Source organism: Halichoerus grypus, chromosome 8, assembly GCF_964656455.1.
Source record: "Halichoerus grypus chromosome 8, mHalGry1.hap1.1, whole genome shotgun sequence".
NCBI classification, from domain to species: Eukaryota; Metazoa; Chordata; class Mammalia; order Carnivora; family Phocidae; genus Halichoerus; species Halichoerus grypus.
The window spans coordinates 54,435,136-54,459,435 of record NC_135719.1 but is presented as its reverse complement, the minus strand read 5'-3'; the positions used below and the strand labels follow the sequence as shown (position 1 = coordinate 54,459,435).

Sequence of the window (24,300 nt, the reverse complement as noted above, 5' to 3'; positions counted from 1 at the left end):
TGCTCAGAGACCTGCCAAGACACCAACGAGGCCCGCAGGCTTACCCCAGATCACCCAGCCCATCGTTCAATCACACTTACCTCCCCAAATCAACCAACCCGGCACTGCCACACAAATGCTACATGGCTATAATAGAGAAACAGAAGTAGAACTGGCTGGCCCACGAGTAATGTACAAGGATGATTTGTCAATAGAAACCTTTAACAACCACACGGATAGCCTCCTCACTTTCTCCCCCTCACACAGTGTGAGTTCCAGAGGCTCTCAAGCCATTCATGTTTTCTTCCTCCTACACATCCAGTGGGGAGGGCTCAAATCAAGTCCCAACAGCTCCATGACACCTTTGCTGACTGTTTTAGGCCAAAGTGATCTCCCCCTTATGTAAACGCGAATAGCACTTAGAGCTTATTTCAAGTGTTCCAGTTTCAAAAGTATCATGAAATAAACATTTATTGTGTACTAGAGAACCCAAGAAGCCTAACACCAGTTTCTAGTCATCAAGGATCAAAAAACGACTTAAAATAAGCACATGCAAATCAAATAATCATAATAAGAAGTAGGTGAAAATGAGGGCTATATGAAGTGCTACTGAAATTCAGGAAATGGAGGGATCACTGACTTGAGATTGATGAGAAGGGCGGGGGGGGGGGGGACTACCCAGGCAAGGACTTGGATGCAGAAGTGAACTTGACCCATTGGAGGGAAAAAAAAATAGAGTAATTTGGTTAGAGTAGGAGAAAATAGAGTGGGAGGTGTCCCAAGGTAGGGACTTTGGTCTCTACTCAAGTTAGGGACTTTGGACTGAACTAGGCAATGGAGAGCCACTGAGGTATTTTGGCAGAAGTGAACACAGTTTAAATGATACGACAGTTTAAGAGCATTCATCTAGCAAACCATGTTTGGGAGAGGGTTGGTGAAGGAGTAAGTTCTGGGGTAAAAATAAAAAGAACCATTATAAATTTGTGAAATATGAGATGCTGTATGTCACTAAATGGGATTATTACAACGATAACTTGTGCTTCAGGCAGGAGTTGGTAAACTTTTCCCATAAAGGCCCGGTCATGGTCTCTGTCATTACTCAGCTGTGTCGTTTTAGCACAGAAGCAAAGATAATATGGACACAAATGGATGTAGCTTTGTTCCAGTGAAACTTTATTTACAAAAACATGCAATGGGCCATAGTTTTTGACCCTGCAGGTTAGGAGAAAGGCCTACACTTGAGATACAGGCTCTCTCATTTCTCGTAACTGGAGTTCTCTCTCATGTCTTCACGTAACATGATACTGTTAACGCCCATTTGATAAAGAATGACCCCAACTTTTAGTTGAGAAGAACTCAAATAATTTAAATATGCCTCCTTATAAATTTATCAAAAGAACATGTCCATTGAAACTTTTCAAGATAGCTTCTTAAACAGGTATTAATCGTGTACATCATCAAGAGATTTCCTAAATTCTGAAAAGATAAAGAAAATGAATCTTTATTAAATGTTTACTTAATAATTATTAGAATTCTATTATTTCGTATAGGTCAACTTTATAATATACTGTTATTTTTATGTGCCAAATATGCGTAATTTTTTATAGCACGAGGGTTATCTTTGATAAATGCACATATTTTAAACTACATGGCTTGCAAGGAACATAGTATGGGGTGAAAAGCAGGGTTATCTGGAAAAGTGACCCGCTGGCTTCCTCCATTGATGAAGGCTTCTTTAACTGAATGCACCAAATGCACGAATCAAGACACACCCATAATTCCCTCACACGTGTCCAGGGCTAACAAGTAAATCAAGATAAAGAAATGGCCCAGGTCTGGCCATCTAGTGTATACATGCGTCTTCACATATGGAAGAAATTGAGATTCACATATTCATAAGGTCATGTTCGTTCAGTAAATCCATCTGTCTGTCTTCTACTGATGACAAAGCACAATCATCAGCCTCCTGGGTTGCAGAAGGCATCATGGCCAACAACCTACAAAGGATTAGGTTAAAACAAGCATCTGTGGTTTGGGTGGGAGAAGACCTTTACCATAGGAGCTCAAGTCCTAGATAACTAACCTTTCCTCACAGTATACGGTAGCCTTATCACCTCCATGGAAATGTGGGACATCTGAGACACAGAGAGGTGTCACTGACAGTAGAGTGTAGAGAAAGTGCATGGGGTTTAAAGTCAGACAGGGCGAAGTTCAGAGATTCTGCCACACACTAGTTGGAGGATCTTTTGAGTTCTCTTAAGCCTTCTTCTCTGGATGGAACCCTGAGAAACAATAATGCCGAGACCCAGAGCAGCTGTGAGGAGGATGAGGCAACTTGTGCAGAGAGCGCCCAGCAGAGGGCCGGTACTCAGGGGGGTTTACCTGGCCCGCGTTAGCGGTGCTTCAACACAAGAGGTGACCAGGAACTAGGATTCCAGTTGCCTTAATCTTGGTTCTCAACTAGAAAAATTGGGGAGCTTGAATAAAGATATGGATGCTCTGGGCCCACCACCACAGATCAGTTGAAACAGAATCTCTGGATGTGGAGCCTAGATATCTTCATAGCCGCTGAACTAATAAGGCAATTCGGGAATTGGAAATCTTTATGCCTGGAAAGTTAGATTAGAGGATGCAAGGGATGGTGGAGGAAAGTAGCATCGAGAGCAGCCACTCTCCTGGCCTATCTGCCAGTGGGCTGTTGGGGAAGACTCGTGGAACACCTAAGGCAAATCCTGGGCGTTTATTCCTGACCAGGACTTGACCTGACGGATGGCAGGGGCTGGCAGGAGAGTGTAGGTTAGTAAAAGGGAGCTGACCTACATGGGAGTCAGGCCAGTAAAATAAACAGCAGAAATGATGGGTTTTCCCCAGGCAAACAGACCCCTGAAGAGTAGAGCAACACCCTACTTTGCTGTCTCCAGATAGAGGTAGGGGCCATGATCTGATGGCATGAGCCAATATGATCATCCCTCTGCCCTGAATTCCACCCTATAATGGGAATCTGGCTCCCCTCGTGGACTCTGTTCCAGGGAAATAATTAACTGAGCTGTCCAGGGCAGAATTCTCCTTATAAAATCATGAACTGAAGTCTAATTCACGCTCATTCGTGAGAATAGTTGGCCAGAGTCAGTCTCCCTGAGACTGCTCAAGTCCAGCTATTTTGACAAATCAAGTCTATAAACGTTTGCAAAACTCAGGACCAAAGCTTGGATGGAGGCCTGTACTTGAGAAAGCAGCCTGTCTTCTTTCTTGAGTTCTTTCTTTTTAAATTCAATTTGCTACACTGATTTCTAGTCCCGGAATAGTCAACCGCCAATCCATCCTGTCACCATATCCACCTCTTAGGAAAACATGAGTAAGTCTGGGAGGAAATCAATAATACTGCCCCTATGTGCTGCCATCGTCCCCTGTAAAGAGTGTACATTTCATCATGTAGACAAAGTCACACCTGGGAAATTGGGAGGTGAAGGTCCAAAAGAACATGGGAGAGATGAGGTCATCATGAATTTTTTTTCTTCCTAATGAAATGATTCTAAAAACTCCCCATCTTACCAGCCGTGACAGAAGCCCTTAATGCAAGGAGCAGGCTTCTCTACCAGCCCCCAGGAAAATGGGTTTGTTTTCTGTTCCCAAATGCATTCAGGCAAGCAGCATCCCACTCAGCCCCCAGCTCTCCCAGCATCTCCCAAGTGGCCGCAAACTTGGGCCTCTCTACTGAAAACAGCCTTTCCCTGCTTTCCCTTCCCTCCAGCATTATCTGGAAGAAAGAGTTCCAAAACCGGGAGAGACCTCAGAGGTCATCTGGTCAATAAGTTCACCCATAGAGGAAGAAACTGAGGCCCAGACAAGTGTTAGGTTTGCTGCCCGGGATCCCAGGGCTGGGGAGATGGAACAACAGAATCTCAGAGACAGCAAAACTACTTTCTGAAAGCAGATGAACCACAGCTCTTAGGTAGTGAGGAATTAACACAAAGAGAGGTCAGGCTTTTACCTTCTGCCTCACAAGGGAATCTCTAGGGCCCTTGGAATATCCTGCCTGACTTGAGCGCCTCTGTTTGCCTGGGGGCTTGGGGAACTGGACAATGATTTATAAGGGCTTTGGAGAGCATCGCATAAGTACTGACCCTTGGAGGAACTAGAGACTACAGGTATTAGCCCGAAACTTCATGGGGGGCTGGAGACTAAAGGCAGCATGTGATTGAGCCCAGATTAAAACTCCGGACAACAAAGGTTTGGGTAAACTTCCCTGGTTGGCAAGGCTCCTGCCGACTCATACATCATAACTGGAAGGAGGTAACACCATCCATGACTCCAGGGGGAGGATGACCAGAAGCTTCACACCTGGACCCCTCCCAGACCTTCTTTTGTTTGTTTCTGATGTGTATCCTTTTGCTATAATCAAACTGCAACCGCAAGCACAGCACTTTTTTAAGTTCTGTGAGCCAGTCTGGTAAATTATTGAGGTGGTGGGAACCCCTGAACTTGTATCCAGCTGGTCAGAAGTGAAGGTGGCCTGGGAACTCCCAAACTTGCAGCCGGTGTCTAAAGTGCAAGCAGCCTTCTGCAGGACTGTGCCTTAACTGGTGAAGTTTGGCCTAAGTCTGGGTAGTTAGTGTCAGGAGCCAAAGCAGCTCTTTGTTCTACCATCTCCTGAATTATAGCCCAGCCGCCACCACAGAAACCTTGGAGCAGGGTCTTCAAGTCTTTGCCACCTGAACAGCTGAAAAGGGATTCTAGAAAAGGCACGTGTCCGGCTTCAGTGCCCGCGCACCTGCCGTGACGGTGAGGGGGATTTGAATGGGAGAGATGTGGGCTGGGTCCCTGAAGCAGCTTCCAGACTTGTGAAGCTCAGGCAGCAAGACCATTCCCTTCTTCCTCATCTCACTAGGGTCCCGGAAGGAAGGACAAAAGGCGAGGGAGTGTATCAGAAAACTCACCCTATATTCTCTCCTTTAATTCTGGGCAAGAAAACACCTCCTACCTATCTACTGGTCAGTGACCTCCATTTGGGGTCACACAGAAGCATTTCCTGCTAAGCAATAACTCATCAGCACCCATGTATCCCTCCCAAAGGGACTTAATCTGCATCTAATTAAGTATGTAAATCTAACTTCCAATTTACAGAAATCCAGTTGAAGGAATTAGTGTAATGAGACCATCAGGGAACAATTAGACAAATCTAGAAGGTGTGTCTGTAAGGAAACTGGGTTGCTCTCTTGCTCTCACTGGATGAACAAGGAACATCCAGTGTTCCTTGATTTACATAAACCGGCAGGTAAGGACATGTTTGTAACAATGAGAGAAATTTGAATGTGGACTGCTTGTTTTTAGATGATACTAAATTACTACTAATTATTTAGTTGTGATAATGGTCCTGGTGCTAAGAAAGAAAATGTGTTTTGGTTTTGTGTTTGTTTTTTAAGATTTTACTTATTTATTTTAAAGAGAGAGAAAGAGAGGGATAGAGAATCTGAATTGGACTCCACCCTCAGCTTGGAGCCCAAGGCAGGGGTCAATCCCGGATCGTTGAGATCAGGACCTGAGCTTAAACCAAGAGTTAGAGTGCTTAACCAACTGAGCCACCCAGGCACCCCAGAAAGGAAATGTTTTTATTTTCCAGAGATATATATGGAAATATTTAGAGGCAAAATGTCACAAAGTCTATATTTACTTTGAAATACCTGAAATCTAGATTTACTTTGAAAGGCTTCAGTGTTTTTGTTTTACGGCTTTGACTTTGGAATCATGTAAATATTTTATAGAATTATAAAACAAAATTAAAATTAAAAAACCTTAAACCCCTAAAATCCAAAATAAAATAAATGAACCTGTTAGGTTAGGTTGGCACAAATGACGCAGAAAAGGATTATTTTAAGTGACTTTTAAAACCCAATATTTTAACTGTACATCCTATGGACAAAAAGAACTCAGTATTGCTATTAATAATATTGGTAGTTATTTTAAAGCATTAACAAAACTACTTATTTGCTTTATCTATTATATATGTTTACTCATTTATATTTATACTTTTTACACACACAGTATAAAGCAAATAATTGTGATAATGTCATCAGGAACCAAGATTTTCAGGGTAAGAAAAATGGGGTATAGGGGCACCTGGGTGGCTCAGTCAGTTGAGTGTCTGACCCTTGGTTCAGCTCAGGTCATGATCTCATGGATGGTGGGATCAAGCCCAGAGTCAGGCTCCATGCTCAGTGGGGAGTCTGCTTGAGATTCTCTCCCTCTGCCCCTTCCCCCACTCACACATGGGCTGTCTCTAAAATAAATGGATAGATCTTAAAAAAAAAAAGAAGGGTGGGGCGCCTGGGTGGCTCAGTCGTTGGGCGTCTGCCTTCGGCTCAGGTCATGATCCCGGGGTCCTGGGATCAAGCCCCGCATCGGGCTCCCTGCTCGGCCGGGAGCCTGCTTCTCCCTCTCCCACTCTCCCTGCTTGTGTTCCCTCTCTCGCTGTGTCTCTCTCTGTCAAAAAATAAATAAAATCTTTTAAAAAAAGAAAAAATGGGGTACAAATACAAATACAAATATCAAAGAAGCAAAAACCCTATAATCTTAAAAATGAACTGGAAATTATCAGTATGAACTCATGTTTCATTGTTTTTCTTTAAAAAGTTCTCTCTCTTTTTTTTTTTTGCCTTTTAGCACTCTTAGTGACTAGATTGGTGGTCTCTAAATGCCATTTCCCAATAAAATGAACCAGGACTTTTTGGTGAGATGGCTGACTTGAGGGCTCAGCAGAAAATATACAAGATAGCTTGATTTTTTTTTTTTTTTTTTTTTTAGGATTTTCTTTTTAAGTAATCTCTACACCCAACGTGGGGCTTGAACTCAAATCCCTGAGATCAAGAATCACATGCTCCACCGACTGAGCCAGCCAGGCGCCCTGAGAACCTGGCATCTTTTTTTTTTTTAAGTTTTTTTTATTTTTATTTTTATTTATTTGACAGAGAGAGAGACAGCGAGAGAGGGAACACAAGCAGGGGGAGTGGGAGAGGGAGAAGCAGGCTTCCCGCCGAGCAGGGAGCCAGATGTGGGGCTCGATGCGGGGCTCAATCCCAGGACCCTGGGACCATGACCTGAGCCGAAGGCAGATGCTTAATGACTGAGCCACCCAGGCGCCCCAGAGCCTGGCATCTTAAATAAGGAAACTATCAAAGTCTACTCAGGTCACATCAAAGGTACATGGGAGCCAATACAAACAGCTCTCAATGGCCGAAGACAGGACCATTTGAGCCCCAAAGAAAATCACCATGTAAGTGTAAACAGGTAAGATATTTAAAATCCATTAGTTTGGAAAGATACTGAAAACAACAGTTTACTTTGGGAGGTTGCTAGGGCATCAACTCATTGTTTCAAAAACTGGTAAATACAGACAACAAATCAAGCCTTGTATCTTGTTTTCCCACATAAATTGTATTTTAGGGTAACTAAATAAAAGAATTCCAAGTAATAAACATAGAAAGAATATCAGAATTAGAAAATAACTATTTTTCAACCACTAATTAAACCATGATGTGAGATGAGAATTTATAATGGAGGGACCCACTGGTCATCTGAACATCACACCAAGAGAGACCAACAGGCATTAAGTGCACAGCATCACAGATGAAATGTTTTTGCCAAAATAGTAAACCTGAACCTGATCAAGCTTTTAGATCTAATGGCAAATTGACAGGAAATACAGGAGACAGTGCAATGTGACGGTACACAACCAGCTAATCCCAGACCGTGGAAAATTCTGCAGGACAGACAACTTTTTCTTTAACAAACAAGTGCCAGAAAACAAAAAGATGAAATTGTTAATGATTCGGAGACTTGCGATACATACAACCAAGTGCCATGGGTGAGACTTGTTTGGAACCTGAGTAAAAACAAACCAACTATAAACAAGACGTGGAATTGGAACACTGGTAATGTTAGATAACGTTAAAAGAATTATTCATTTTTCAGGTATGATAAGAATGATCGTTGAGAGGCACATTCTAATTCAGTGACAAGTGAAATGATGCTCGACCTAGGATTTGCTTTAAATAACCAAGCAGAGGGTGCGCCTGGGTGGCTCAGATGGTTGAGCGTCTGCCTTCGGTTCAGGCCCTGATCCCGGGGTCCTGGGATCGAGCCCCACATCGGGCTCCTGGCTCGGCGGGGAGCCTGCTTCTCCTTCTCCCTCTGTCTTGCCCCCTGCTCATGCTCTCCTCTCTCTGTGTCTCTGTGTCTCTGTGTCTCAAATGAATAAATAAAATCTTTCAATCAATCAATCAATCAATCAATCAATAACCAAGAAGGGGCAGGGTAGAAGGACCAGAGGATTGGCCATATTAAGTACTATCTGTAAAAGCTGAGTGACAGATCCACAGGAGCGTATTATAATACTCTTTCTCATCTTGCCTTTGTTTGTAAATATCCAGAGCTTAAAAATTTTCGAAAGTACTTCAGTTAAAAAATGGAAGAACTAAAAAGATGAATGCAAATGTGACAGAATGTTAATAACCGCCAAGTTCTAAGTGATGCGAGTGCGGATATTTATATTTTCTGTATGTTTGAAAATTCGTAACAGTAAACAAAATCGTGAAAGCACTTAAACCCAGCAAAGACTCAAGAGTTGGCTTAGGTTAGAAGGATTCTGAGATGTAGCCAAAGACACCCAAGGCCGGTGTTTGCCAGGGATGCCCTCAGAAGATTAAAAGCAAATGACAAAGTATACCAAAAAAGTTTGAACTTGAACTACTAAATTACTAAGGAAAGGAAAAAGAGGGACTTAGGGAAAAGGACTCCAGCTGACAAAAATAGTGAAGCACACTTATTGTACTCCTGATAAAGGATCTCCATTTCAGAGTGAAGCCATGGTCAAGTGGGAAGAGAGATGTTTTATGATGCTAGTTCCGGGCCCAATCACAGAGAGGTCAGGCTAGCACCATGTGCCCTCCAGCCTAATGCCCTCAGCTACAGGAGTATAAACCACAACCCCATGGAAGCAAAATTTTTTATGATTTGGAGTTATAAAATAACTCAAGACAAAGCAGATGGCCCGCTTGTTTCTCGGGTACGTCAACCAGCTTCTGACACCAGCAGCTATAGAAAAAGCACTGTTCCTTGACCGTGAATGCTAACTCTGGCAGGGTCTCACGCCCTCTATTCCTAATAAGGCTCTTTCCCATACCTGATGATGACACACTGGTTCTCTCTGTCAATGATCATGTTTCTGTACATATTATCTGCAAGAGCATAGATATGTGGTGGGTTTTCATACTGTGCCTAGAGAAGCAAAAAACAAAAGCAAAACCATGGTCAGATAGAGCAACACATCACATTTCTTTTCTTGGTCTTAGCAATGGATTTGCCCCTGTACAGTTCCAATCTTAAGGCTTGTGTAACATAGGAATTCATAAGCTTGCCTAGGTCATCAGGAGTTACACCTAAGAAAATGAGGATGGGACTGGGAAGGACTCCTCCATCAGCAAGAGTGTGATTCAGCCTTCAGATGTGAAGACATCTTCAGATATTCCGGCACCACACCCTTCCTCCCAACACGCCTCTGCAGATGACAATTCCATTTCTAAATGTTTCTGAAGACATCTGGGCAACAGGTCTTAAGAGAGGCCTACTAAAAACCTGGATCTGACTTTTACTAGAATTCTAAATTCCTACGTAATTTTTTTCTAAGAGGTAAGTTGGAGATGCTGAAAGCCCAGAGGAAATGAAGTGAAGCTGTCTATGAGTGAGGAGAGAACCTAAACATTTTCCCTAAGAAGAGGGCGAGAGGAGTAGTTCTTTAAAGGGATAAACTGATTTGACCAGTTTGTTTCATCTCAATGGGCAGGGAAAAAAAATCCTACCACACCAAGATATTCTCCTGGGGCTTTAGTCTCATGGGCTAGCTTAGCTATGCCTGAATACAAATTCACCAATAAGGTTATTGTGTCAGGACAATTTCAGCCCCACTTCCCTCAGTTTCTTGAAGTTTAACACCACTACCTCAAAAATTACTGAAAAGAAAAATACTTCATGTGCTAGAAAGCTGAAGAGAAGTTGCCTTACCTTTAAGACTATCTAACATCAAAGAGTGATGTTAGATGGCAGATCCAGTGAGAAGACATGTAGACACTCTGTCTTACCCTTCCCTGGTCCCATCTCTCAAGTAGGGATAATACTGTCCCACACTCAACAGAGTTGCGTACTTAACTTCTCTGAGCCTTACTCTCCTCATCTGTGAAATGGGGCTGGACAGTAACATACAGTCAGCACCCAGGGCTGTTTAATTATTGTTGTGGTGTAACAGAGTACCTAGCGTTCAGTAAATACCAATTTTACAACACTCTGAGCATTAGCAGCTAAGAATAAATGTATTTTAAAAAATTCTAGGGCATTTCTTTAAACAGAACTTTTTAAGAGATAAATGGTCGAAAAGGGACTCGTGTAACAACGGTTTTCAGAGAACGGGAGAGAAACGACACGAACGCGCGGCACTCCCAGCCATCCCGCCTTGGCCTTGGCCTTGGCCTTGGCTGTCACTGAGAATGCGGAGCCGGCTCTGAGCCTGCTGCCCCGGGGCCCCCGCTGCTCAGGGCGCCAGGGCAGGGCCCAGCCCCTGCTGACAGTATGTCCCTTGTGCTGGGCTCCCATAAAGGCAGCATTATCAAAGGTCTTTCGCGTGGCAGCCTCCTTGGGCTCCAGCTACCAGCACCATTCATCTGGCAACAATGGGGTGGGCTCTTGCTCTGGGTAAATTGCCTTCCACTTCAACTGATGAATTTGTGTGGGCTCTCTTTTGTTTGTTTTCCAGGGGTCAGGATTAATGAACGCTCTCGTACTTCTGCTGCAGAGGAAAGAAGGGAAAAGATACAGGGACGGGGAGGCCTGGGGAAGTGCTGAACCACGTAAATGAAATATATTCATTAGATTTACAGTTTCTATTTTTACACACAACTAAAATGGCTACGGAGCTGGATCTCAGTAGGGACCAGGGTCACGTTAACAAAAGAAGTTATGAAAAGATTCATTTTTCAGGTTCCATTCAAAGCCATAGCTTAACTGAGGTTCTGATTTGGAGGGAATGGTTCTCATCGCCCTATTTATTTTTTACCCGTTACTGATTTTTCAGTCCTTAGAATTTTGTGGCCTGTGTGGAAGGAGGAATTCCCCCTTCCCCCACCAAGCTGTAGGTCCTACATCCTATTTGACTAAATTTGTATATAATATTCCTATATTAGATAGTCCTATGCTTCTTTGAGCTGCCTTCTAAAGAGCAGCACATCATTAAAAATCAAACAATGTCACCTACTTATCTTCCCCAATAAATAATTCACAATAAGAAAATGCAAATGTATTGCCAACTTCAGGAAAAATTACCCATGCAGCATAAAAGCCCCAAACACTACAGTAATTTATGTGGCATATAACTTACCGCTCCTTGGTACATTTCAATTTCCTTTTCCCCAAAATATGGCATCTGCTTGAAAGGGTTGACTGAGATTAATACGGATCCTATATATGTCTGAATTTATATCCAGTTAAGGTCCAGCATTAATCTTCATAGCTACACATTTTTCAAATTAAGTAACCAGATGTTATCAAGAATTCATAATGACTGTTCAAACAAAAAGCTCAGATACTTGTTTTCTAAAAGATTACAAATAAAGACAAAAGCAATTACCAACTAGCTCAGGTTTTGTTCCTCTCCAGGAAGAGTAATGAGCTTAATTACCAAGCTGTTCCAAAAAGAAATCATTATTAAGACTGGTGACATGTATGGCTAGGAAAACACAAAACAACACAAAACAGAAATGACCTAGGAGTGAAAAGAGCAGTCATCATTCCTTTGCTCAAATATTATCTTTTCCCGGAAACTTTCGTATCTCTTAGGTAGACTAAATATGTATTCACTTACTCATTTAACAAATAGAGGGATACAAGATGAACTGAACAGTCCTACTCCTTAGAAGCTATGGGGAACTGAGTTATATCTGTAAGACATTATTTGGAGCAGAAAATCACAAATCCACACAGATCAGGTGTAGGGGAAGAAGGTATTATTTCTGTATGGGGAATCCAGGAAGGCCTATCAGAAGAGAAAGCATTCATACTGAGTCTTAACTGTTTTATACAGCACATTTTAATATGTCCCAATAGATGAAGTATTATTATAACATAAAAAATATTTCCATTTATTCAATAATCGACTAGTTTGAAGTGGGTGTCCACAACATGCCAGGCACGTTCTGGATGCCGGGGGATACAGCGGTGAACAAAACAGAAGAGTTAAACTCCCTCTCCTCATAGAGGAAAAACAATTATTTAAAAAGAGAGAGAGAGAACAACAAACACAGCAAAATACACATACTCAAAATCGTTTCTTTTAATCAATGATTTTGAAATTTTGGAAAATTTGAAAGATGTAAAACTGTGACACTTCCTCCCCCAAGGGGACATTTATATATTAATATAAAGGACCTGGATGTCAAATAGAGCAGCTAAGGGAATCCAGTCAGAGTGCCTACTTTACCCAAGCCCAGTTTGACTCTGACCTTGGGCAGGTCATGTTGCTAAGCAGTGGCTAATGGATGATGGGGTACAATACCACCTACTTGATAGGCTTATTACGTGGATTAAATCAACAGTATAGAAGCCTCAGCAATTTCCTTAATCCATATACTTTGAGAAGCTGGTTGTGTCCCGTGTTAACATCTTTGAGACATGGCTTTGGTATTATTATCGAACACAAATGAGCCAAGGGTGGGGTGCGTTAGATAATATTTGGAAATTAGTATTTATACAAGAAGGTGAAAACATGGAATGATTCTGTGGCAATTTTGCTTCCCTTTTCACTGACCAGAACGATCTTCAGACTTGAAAGGGCTGCACGTAAAGAGCAGTTGAGGAGAAAAGGGCCATTGGAAGAGCACAGCCAGATGCACCCAGTGCTAATCTGGGGGCAGTTCATGGCACTAAGAGCAAAGGCCCATTCCATGGGGAATCCTAACTGAAAATCACTAAGGAATTGCAAGAATGGCCGAGTCCAAGTGCCAAAGTCAGGTGAGGCCAACGATAGATTAGTAGTGCTCTACTTGTTTTTTGAGGCAAAATTTAGAACGGATAAATTTATTATTAAAATTATTAAGCAGATAAGAAACATCCATGATGTTGTAGCCGAGACTCTGTTAAGTGTTGGTAATACAAACACTGATCGAACACAAACACATTTACGGGGTACAAATTAAGCTCCTAACAACAACCCTATTACCCTTTTACTCCTGTTTTACTATGAGGAAACTGAGGCATAGAGAAATTTTAAAACTTACTCAGAAAAAAAAAGTTTTTAATTAAAGGAAAAAAAACCCAAAACTTGCTCGATGTCCCAAGCTAGTAAGTGGCAGAGCTAGGATTCAAACCCGGGCAGTCTGGTTCTAGAGTTCACACTCTTAATCAAAAAGCTATAATGTCTAAGTCAGCAAGTATTATTGTTATTATTACTGGCAGTGCTGCCAGATTTAGCAAATAAAATACAAAACCCAGTTAAATTTGAAGTTCAGATAAATAATGCATTTGTTATATATATATATATTCCCCTTGCCCCCCCCAAATAGGTATGCCCCCAAGCAATACTTCGGGACACACTTATACTAAAAAAATAATTTGGTGTTTATCTGAAATTCAAATGTAACCGGGCATCCTGCATTTTATCTGGCAATCCTAAATTGGCAGCACAAGGATTTCATGCAGGGTGGACAGGGGCTCAATTAGCAAGCTTTATGTCCCTTATAATTTAGATTCTGTGATTCTTTGAGGACTCAAAATTCTATAACCTTTAGTTGATTTTTTTTTTAGTATCCTTTTCACATGACAGGGACCAAATCAAAACTGAATGAATGTCGTTTGGCCCTCATTCTGACTCTCATGCTAAACAAATACAGTCATTCTTATGGTAAACCCAATTTTCAAGGAATACAGCACTGCTGCGACCATCCTCATTTCAGCAGGGGAGAGATCTAGGTGTCCATTTACCTCGAGATGAAAACACACCTGGCCAAGTATGATCTTTTTGTGGAGGAGGGTGCGCCTTCCCTTAGTTGTAAAGGGAATGCTGTGAATGCCACCTGTCCTAGACAAATCAGCACTGCACACAAAGAAGAAAGAGCTGCCTGAGGACATGAGCCACAGGTATCAGCTCCCCACCAATCCCTTCCTACCCACCAAGCCCTTGGCTATTGGATAAACATGGACTGGGCTGCATGAGAGCTCTTGTAGGAACCAATACTTTTTTTTTTTTTTACTGTTAATAATCTGCTATGTGAAAAAACATCTTAGAAAGTCTTGATTTTCACTAAGTCATCTACATAAATTCTAGGTAAGGGCCTGGTAAGAAGACAGAGAAAAAAACCTCTTTCAGATTATTCTAGTCCAATCCTGAATCAATGACTCAGGAGAAGAGGGAAAATTATAGCTATTCCCTCAACCTCCCAGTAGGGCTCTCGAAGTCAATTTTATTTGGGAGGATTTCTGAAAAATAAAGTTTGGTTTGAGGTGAATAATGCAGATTCTGGCTATGCTAAGTAGCTACACACTTACCTAAATCAGAAGAACTGAGAGAAGAGAATTAGTGTAGAATTTGAAGAAAACACACATATTTTAGTTATTTCAGGTATGAATTTGGCCTAATTGTTTATCTAACGGCCTGCCCTGTTTTCCACCTGGCTGCGTCTGCAGAGACCTCAGCCACTTTTCTGAGAGCCCAGGTCTCCTACTGGGTGGGGTCATTTCCCAGACAACTTACTCCCACTCCCTACTACATAATTCAGGTGTGCCTTTGGAAAAAGCTGCTCAGGCAGAATTGGAACGTAAACTGTCTCTACCCACGTACTCTTTGGCTGTGAAGGTGTGGCCCAAGGTTAATTTTCAGAATGTATGGAGATATGAGGCTATGATACACACACACACACACGCACCAACCAGACAAAAACAAAAGACATGCCATCTTGTCTAATAGAATATATGAGACAGAGGAGACCCAACAGATCTTTCATTGATTGGTTCTCGAAACGCCGGTGGTGGATCTATGAATTTTCATTGCTCTGCAGCAAGGATGACAAAAAAAAGAAACATGCGCTGCATTTTTCATAAAGCTCAATGTATTCAATATAAAGGACCGTCCTTTATTCTTAGCGTATTTCCCTTCTACTTTCGGGGTATTAGAATATTCTTCCTTTTATGAAATGTGATGGTAATACAACTTCTGTAAGTTTGTTTTTCATGGTCTTATAGGCAAAGCTGAATTTAACTTAAAAAAAAAATGTTTTTAATAGTCGGTGAATTCCCCAAAACCACCCACACTGATCTAGGTGACTTCCCTGGTTTATCACTGAGGAAGAACGGAGAGGTGACGTGACTTGCCTGAAGTCACATATGGGGAGACCAGTCGAGCTGGTCCTTGAGCCCCTGGCTCCAGCCACCAGACCGACACCCATGTCCCTCCAGCACGCGGCCCCCTCCATGTGAACGGACTGCCCAGGGCCAAACCTCACTCAAAACTACTGCACTGCTTTGGGCTCTGGTTGGTCTGGCCCAAGAGCCTCAACTAATTCAAGGGCTGAAAATGCCAAACACGCTTGAGTGTGGTCTTTGAGTAAAAACAAGTTGGGAGAACGCTGGACCAAATGAGTGTGGAGTGCTGTGCACAGGAACTATTTTCGTCGGCGAAGTGGCTATAAATGATGTCTCGCCAAGCACAAGAGCGAATACTGCAATGTTTTCCTCATGTATTTTAGAATGTAATTTTAAGAAGTGTGGCAACATTCAGGAAAAAAACGGATGGTAAATTAAACCTTCCTTGTCTTAGGATAAATAGCTGAAAATTACAGGGTTTTATTGGTAAACAGTGTTAGCATTTTCTAAGCAGATTTTTTTTTTTAAAGATTTTATTTATTTATTTAATAGAGAGAGAGAGAGAGAGAGAGAGAGACAGCGAGAGAGGGAACACAAGCAGGGGGAGTGGGAGAGGGAGAAGCAGGCTTCCCGCTGAGCAGGGAGCCCGATGCGGGGCTCGATCCCAGGACCCTGGGATCATGACCCGAGCTGAGGGCAGATGCTCAACCAACTGAGCCACCCTGGTGCCCCCAGTGTTAGCATTTTCTAAGCAGATTTTTTTTTCCCTAATGTAGAACAAAGAAATGTGCATTCAGCCTGAATGTATTAACAATTGATTGTTCCAAATGTGGACCTTCAATATGAAACAATGTGCTGGTATTCAATGTCGAAGAGGTACAATAAGCAATATTATAACTTAATATGAAATGGAATCTCCTCTTGCCTTAACTATTAAGCTTACGAGTGAGAGGGAAAAAATCCTCGTTTAAAATAATCTTACTCTATCATAATAATACTACCATAGCACTGAATGGATAAAGGAGGCTTTTATCACTTAACAGAGGCAAAGATCTGCAGTTAGACCCTTGGTATTATTTCATAAACATCCAAAACAATCATCAAGCTTCCTCAAAGCTGAAAGCTGCTCTGTGCTCTTGATGGAAAGCACACGGATGCTGAGTTTCTCGTGTATTGAGTGGGTAGAGATTTCTAAAACACGAAGTCATTAGTGGTCAGCTAACTCATTTCCTTGGTAGAGCACACGATTAGTCAGCCATTGATTCAAAGGCATTAATTCAAAGGCTCGATCAGCCCCCTCTGTGTGAGTCATTTAAAAATTCTGCTGTCTGAATATAAAAAGCAAATCTTGATAGTCAACAGATTTTCAATGAGTACTTAATACAATGCACCATGCCAAGAATTATGCATGAAACTAAGAACTATACAAGGCAAGATGGTGCTGTTTTTGTTAAAATTAACAAGAAAGCCCCCCACAAATATTTATATTTATACTTACATTTATTATTTATATTTATATATGCATGTCTATATGCAGTTAAATTGAAAAATATACACCAAGAGGTTATGGTGGGATTGGAGGTGATGTTAAAGTTCTCCTTTCTGGTTGACTACATTTTATAAATCATGTTAAATGAACATGTATTGCTTTAAAGAGTTTTTGTTTTTTTAAGAAGATATATGAAAGAAAGTCCCTAGTTTTGGGGTAGACTATGAGGAGAATGGACTGGCTGCTGATAACCACTAACAAATCCTTTTGCTTTCTTACTCAACTTTTCAAAAACCATGTTTCTATGTAAATAACATAATAAGAACATTCTATGTTCTAAGAACATATTCTAAGAACATTCCAATAAATAATTTGTTCAACTATATTCAGTGGAAATTCACCTTTTATGGGCTTGTCAATAAACCAATCCTCCATTTAAAACAGTTTCTATGGTAAAATGCATTTGAATATTCAATAAGCAACTTTAAAATTGAATTTTTGGAACATAACTCAGAAATGCGGAAGGAACTTATACACTTGCCTTAGTATATGATAATGACAAGTAATGCCTACTGTTACTTGCCGCATTATTTCACTTAACCCTACAATAGCCTCATGTGGGAGATCTCATTATCATTCCCATGTTCCAGGTGAGGAAATCAAGGCACAAGGATCACAAAACTTGCATGAGGTCATCAAGCCTGTGCAGAGTAAGGCTGGAAGCCAGGCAGCCCAGATCCACAGCCTGCCCCCAACCCTCAGCCCCTGCCTGTTACCCCATGCCACGGGACTTGCACATAAAAGTGATTGACATGTTTTCAGGATGATAAGCCCAGCTTGAAGTGAGCATATTTCAATTTTTTGACCAAATATGAGGAAAACTGACCACTGAATACAACTGCTTCCATACAAGTAAATGAAAAGGAACCTCTGCACAGGTACCTAGCAGTCAGCACCAGTTTTCTGTAAAGGGCCAGAAGGTAATTATGTTAGGTCCTACGGTCCTGTGGCAGCTACTCACCTCTGCCTTTGTCGACTGCAAGCGGGCATAGCAAAAGGACAAGCATGAGTACGGCTGTATTTCAATAAAAGCTTTGGTATAAAATGGGCAGTGGGCAGATTTCATTTGTAGGCGGTAGGCCACCTCCCCCAATCAAGATGCTATTATTAATGTAGCTAACAAATCCAAATATATCTGTTAATGCTTAAAGGCAGGGGTTTAGGTGTGTAACTACCCAGAGATTTGGTAAAATTTCCTGTGGCAAATAAGAAATAGCCCAGTATTGGTCAGAACCAACCCAGTGTCTTGGAATAATTTTGTTAATTAGTATTGGTGGGTATGTTGAATATATGCATTAGTCTTATCCTGGTGTGTTGAACTCCCCACTCACCACTGATGAGAAAGGCATTGCCTGCGAAAGTATGGTTGCATACATATGGGTGCTTTTAACGAATAGTCAAATGAGTGGTATGAATAACAAACAGAACCTACAGATGTGAAAACTGTATCTCTTCAAGCTTTTTTGGGTTAAAACCTAAAATGTATGCAACAACAGTTGCAAAGACTCTACCTTTAATGGTCCTCCAAGACACCATGCCTTCAGAAGTTACCAAGAGCATCACAGTTAAACCTTCCGGTACTGCAATACAGATTTGCACGGATCTTTGCATATCTAAAACTCTACAATAATTTCACTAAGAGATCTTTATATAGTTGTACCAAACAAAACTGAATCCTGTAGGAACTTAAGCAAATATCACAGTTCTCTGTTTATAATGAAGTCAACACACATTTGAATCAAATTTCCATTCTGAATTTTTTAAAGCCCTATAAAAAATGGCATCTGGCAAGCTAAAATTGAAACATAAAGAACAACTCAAGAATGTCAGGCATTTTCAATAGTTGATCTTCACTTCTCATGTTTCCTTTAGTAAACATAAGAATGCAGAAAAACTGGCAAAATTGCGTATTTTTTGCATGACGCAATCTTTTTAAAACCTTTTAGGCCTGGACTTAACTGTCTGCTTTGCAATTAGGGAGCTCTATCGACAGAATTCTCTGCAGATCAGGACTTTCCCTAGGAACAGCAGAGGTTTTAGATACCACGTGCGTGGCTAAAGCACGTCAAGGGTACAGTGCCATCGATTGAAATAGATGAATACTGGCTGCATCTTGATTTTGTGAAATTCCAGGAAAATAATTTAAAAGCATCATCTTTGCCCTTCCTACAACCTCAACAAAGGGACAGAAAAGTACAAAGTCACGTTCGGAAACGGTGACAAGGACTCAAGCGCCAAGTGTCAAGTTCAGAATTTCAGATGGATCTTCTCACGCTAGGAACACGTCGCATTTTGCCGTGGATATGGTCATCTTACTTGGAAGAGTCTGTAGAAACTAATAAAGGATACAAAAATGTAGTCATCCATGTATCTCTTCTTTAGATTCTCCACGATGGCATTCTCTGTGATCTTGGAGAGCAGGACCATGTCATCCACGCCGCTGTGCTTGACATCATGGCTCTGCCAGTGGTACCGGTAGGCGCCCTTGCTTCCCTGTGAACAGAAAACGCACAATTATTAGGATGCTTTGTTTTCTCCTGGCAAAAAAAAGCCACTAAGTTCCCAAATATTCCTTATACCAAATGCTGCAGAATGAGCGGAACAAAGATTTTGTTATTAAGAGATCTGATTTAAATTTTCAGCTTTGCCACCTATGAACTAAGAGAAGGGAGGAAAAGTTACATCGGCTCACTGTGTTGCTTAAACTGCTCTTTTCTCATTTGCAAAATGGGAGAAATTAAGACCCACTTCATAGAGTTGCTGTAAGGATTAAATAAAATAACATATATAAAGTACTGAAGAGTACATTGAGTATAACACAATAAATGATCAATGGTCTGGATGCCTGGGTGGCTCAGCCCCTTAAGCATCTGTCTTCAGCTCGGCCGGTCCCGGGATGGAGTCCGCTTCTCCCTCTGCCCCTCACCCCGCTCATGCTCTCTCTCTCAAATAAATAAAATCTTTTTTAAAAAATGATCAATGGTCTCCAATAATTCCTTCAACCTTATTGTTTTGTAGAATTAACAACAAAATAAGCAATAAAACAGAAACTTTCTAGACTTGTTTTGCAAATTACATGACAGAACTCAGAAGCAGAAGCAATATATGTATCGCACAATGGCTAGGTCACATTGGCCTAATTTCTCAAGCCATCCAAATTATTTTCCCTCCATAACCTTATCACCGTCAACGTAATACTGGCCTTCCAGATTCAAAAGATAAGCTACATTTTGATGGCTGATCACTGCCCTATTAACGAGGAAATGGACAAGACAGCCTAAATGTGATTACAGAAGGTGATGTGGACAGGAGGACCTCATCCAGCCCCACGGCCTCCTTTGGGAGATGAAGCTGTAGCCCTTGTCTGCTCACTGGATTTACGACCTAACACCGGAAGTGGCCTCTGAACACCCTGTGGCCTGCAGGGCTTCCTTTCACTTGGCACTTCTACAGTGGGATCCCTGCATGTTCAGCTATGGCCCCAGTCCTAGAGTTAGAGGCAGCTGGGAGCACCATGGTGGCTGCACTTGGGGAGCTCATGTCCACTGAAGGACACCTAGATATTGACAGAAGTAACGCACGCATCAACAAGTCAACATGTACACACACGTGAAATGGGTGCCCCGGGAGTGCAGAGGACTTCTTTATCCTAGGAAAGACAGAACCAACCTCCTGGAGATGGTGCCATTTGAAGTGGGTCTAAAATATTTTGAATATATTTGAAATATATTTGCCAGAAAAGACAAGACAAGGAGGGATAGCCATTGTAATCTACACTCACTAGGACATCAATCTAATACATACGAGAAAATGGCAAATGATACATGAACAAGATATTAGAAGATCCACCCTTCCCTTCACACCGTTCACGCATCCTACTGGAGATGTCGCGGGCTGCGCAAGTGTGGTGGGCATTGACCTGAGTGAGACTCGGCTCCTGCCCCCTTCCCAGGAGTTCACTTTTTGGGGGAGTTTAGAGAAAGGAGAGAAAAATTCTGAGTAAGGGTAATAAGGGTATCTGGAAAGGCCACATGCTCAGACTTCAAAAGTAGGATGAGAAAAGGTCATCAGGAGGTTCTTTGAGAAAAAGGGGAGGTGGAAGGAAACAAGATAAATACCATTTTAAATTTCACTTTTAAAAATTGTTTAATGTTTTCTCTGTAGGAGACGTGGGTCCTTTATAAGGGCAATTCTTTTTTTTTTTAATTATGTTATGTTAATCACCATACATTACATCATTAGTTTTCGATGTAGTGTTCCATGATTCATTGTTTGCATATAACACCCAGTGCTCCATGCAGTACGTGCCCTCTTTAATACCCATCACCAGGCTAACCCATCCTCCCACCCCCTCCCCTCTAGAACCCTCAGTTTGTTTCTCAGAGTCCATAGTCTCTCATGGTTCGTCTCCCCCTCCGATTTCTCCCTCTTCATTTTTCCCTTCCTGCTATCTTCTTCTTTTTTTTAACATATAATGTATTATTTGTTTCAGAGGTACAGGTCTGTGATTCAACAGTCTTACACAATTCACAGCGCTCACCATACCCTCCCCAATGTCTATCACCCAGCCACCCAATCCCTCCCACCCCCCACCACTCCAGCAACCCTCAGTTTGTTTCCTGAGATTAAGAATTCCTCATATCAGTGAGATCATATGATACATGTCTTTTTCTGATTGACTTATTTCGCTCAGCATAATACCCTCCAGTTCCATCCACATCGCTGCAAATGGCAAGATTTCATTCCTTTTGATGGCTGCATAATATTCCATAATATTCCATTGTGTGTGTGTGTGTGTGTATACACACACACACACACACACACACACACACCAAATCTTCTTTATCCATTCATCTGTTGAAGGACATCTTGGCTCCTTCTGTAGTTTGGCTATTGTGGACATTGTTACTATAAACATTGGGGTGCACATACCCCTTCGGGTCACTACATTTGTATCTTTGGGGTAAATACCCAGTAGTGCAATTGCTGGGTCATAGGGTAACTCTATTTTCAACTTTTTTTTTTTTCTTTTTTTTTTTTTTTTAAAGATTTTATTTATTTATTTGAGAGAGAGAGAGAGCACAAGAGGGGGGAGTGGGAGAGGGAGAAGCAGACTCCCTGCCAAGCAGGGAGCCCGATGCGGGACTCGATCCCGGGACTCCAGGATCATGACCTGAGCCGAAGGCAGTCGCTTAACCAACTGAGCCACCCAGGCGCCCTATTTTCAACTTTTTGAGGAACCTCCATACTGTTTTCTAGAGTGGCTGCACCAGCTTGCATTCCCACCAACAGTGTAGGAGGATTCCTATAAGGGCAATTCTAAGAGGCTCTGGGAAAAGCAGTTTTTAAAAACCAGCCACGGGGCGCCTGGGTGGCTCAGATGGTTAAGCATCTGCCTTCGGCTCAGGTCATGATCCCAGGGTCCTGGGATCGAGTCCCGCATCGGGCTCCCTGCTCCTTGGGAGCCTGCTTCTCTCTCTGCTTCTCTCTCTCTCTCTCTGTGTCTCTCATGAATAAATAAATAAAATCTTTAAAAATAATAAATAAATAAATAAATAAAAACCAGCCAGGAGGGGCGCCTGGGTAGCTCAGTCGTTGGGCGTCTGCCTTCGGCTCAGGTTATGATCCCAGGGTCCTGGGATTGAGCCCCACATCGGGCTCCCTGCTTGCGGGAAGCCTGCTTCTCCTCCCACTCCCCCTGCTTGTGTTCCCTCTCTCACTGTGTCTCCCTCTGTCAAATAAATAAATCTTTAAAAAAATAAAAATAAAAAAAATAAAAACCAGCCAGGAAAAGAGTTACTGTAAGAAAGGCATACCAGTGCCATGGGCTCACACTCCAGAAAAGGGCTCTGGAAGGCTTGCGACCCATGCTGCCTTGCAGAGGGACTCTTTATATGATATATTTGGCTTCTGCAGAACCACATGCAGCATCAGTTCTACAAAACTAACCCAGACCTCATCGCATCTTCTTCCTCTTGTGGCAAAGTAGAAAGAAAAAGCACTGGCTACATCTCAATCAAATGTCCACAGTCCACTTCCAACCTGATAAACATTCCTGGCAACTCCTCCCCTCCTCTGCCCTCCCTTCTTTTTCTTGATGATTCTCTGGGCACTCACAAAAATTATTCTGCATCGAAAACTAAGGCCGCAGAGTAACTAACCAGTAGGTATGTTTGTTTGTTTTTAACCCCGATAAATATCCACCTACTTCAGAGGCCAAAAATGTTATTTTCTCTTTTGAAAAATCTAAGCACAGTTTAATAAAACAGAAGGGTATTAAGCTGTTATTTAACTTCTGCGAAGGACAAGAAACGGAGGAGCTCTGTGTCACAGTGTATGTGTTGGTACTGATCCACAGAAACTGCCTTCTCAAGGTAACTCAAGTTGGTCTTGGTATCCAATCCAACTGTCTTTTCTGTCTCACTGCAGAGTGACAGATCACTCTCTGTCCCATTTCAGAGGCAGTGTCCTCCTTCTCATGGCAGGAGGGCTCCTGGTGGAGTTCACTGACTCTCATGGTCTCAAATATCCCTCGACACCAGAGTCCCACATGTGGGTCTTCAGACCTCTATCCATAAAAGGATAAGGAACCAATAGTGAGACTGAGCACTTACCTCCACACTATAAGCAAAGCAATCAGCCATTTGACTTGCAGCGCCTGCGCCTTTTACTATTGCAATCAACTCAGTGAGAAAGGGGTTAACATTCCCATGCTACATAGAAGGAAACAGACTTCCCAACTAGTAAGCAGCAAAGGCAAGATGTGGACCCAAGTCTCTATGATTATGAATTCATTCAAACATCATGGTTTCTTCACATTGTCTCCCTGGCGACTTTACTGGATATTTCCAACTGTTAAGTTTAAGATGGCCACAGAATGACAGACTGTCTCCAAAACTGAATTCATCATTAAAAAGACCTACAGTCTTTGTTAAAGAGCACTTTCTCTTAGCATCAAAGACTAAAACACGGGAGTGATTTTTTATTTGACGCATTTCCTGTATCTAGTTGGTCACATATACCTTTTCCCTCCTTTACCTCTCTGCCCCTCCTTCCCCCAGGCAATGATATATGGGAACTCATTCAACCTTCACAATCATCCCCCATACTGTATATATTATTATCTCTATTTTACTAATGAAAAAAACTGTTAATTGTCCAAGGTCTTCTAATTGTAACTTCTCTGTCTTTAATGACCCCCACCTTACTATTCCTTTCTCCTTTCTCTTCCGCCATATTACCCCCCCACCACACACACACAAAAAACAATTCAGATGAGATAAAGAGAAGGAGGGAAGGTACCTAGAAAGGGTGGGAACAATCAGAACCTTTGGGGGAAAACTGACCTGCTTGGATTGTCAAGGACAAGATTAGAA

The 24,300-nt window shown here is 41.9% G+C and overlaps 1 protein-coding gene across 1 annotated transcript in view; it reads right to left on the bottom strand.

The window, feature by feature from the left end:
• Nucleotides 1-24,300, bottom strand: part of MYO1E (myosin IE) — a 190,874-nt gene that overhangs the window by 90,903 nt on the left and 75,671 nt on the right. Inside the window, exons 2-4 of the mRNA XM_036107041.2 lie at nt 19,274-19,417; nt 11,402-11,491; nt 9,158-9,252 (exon numbers count right to left, since the gene is read on the bottom strand). Of these exons, the coding sequence (XP_035962934.1) occupies nt 9,158-9,252; nt 11,402-11,491; nt 19,274-19,417 (329 nt within the window). The remainder of the gene's footprint in view (nt 1-9,157; nt 9,253-11,401; nt 11,492-19,273; nt 19,418-24,300) is intronic.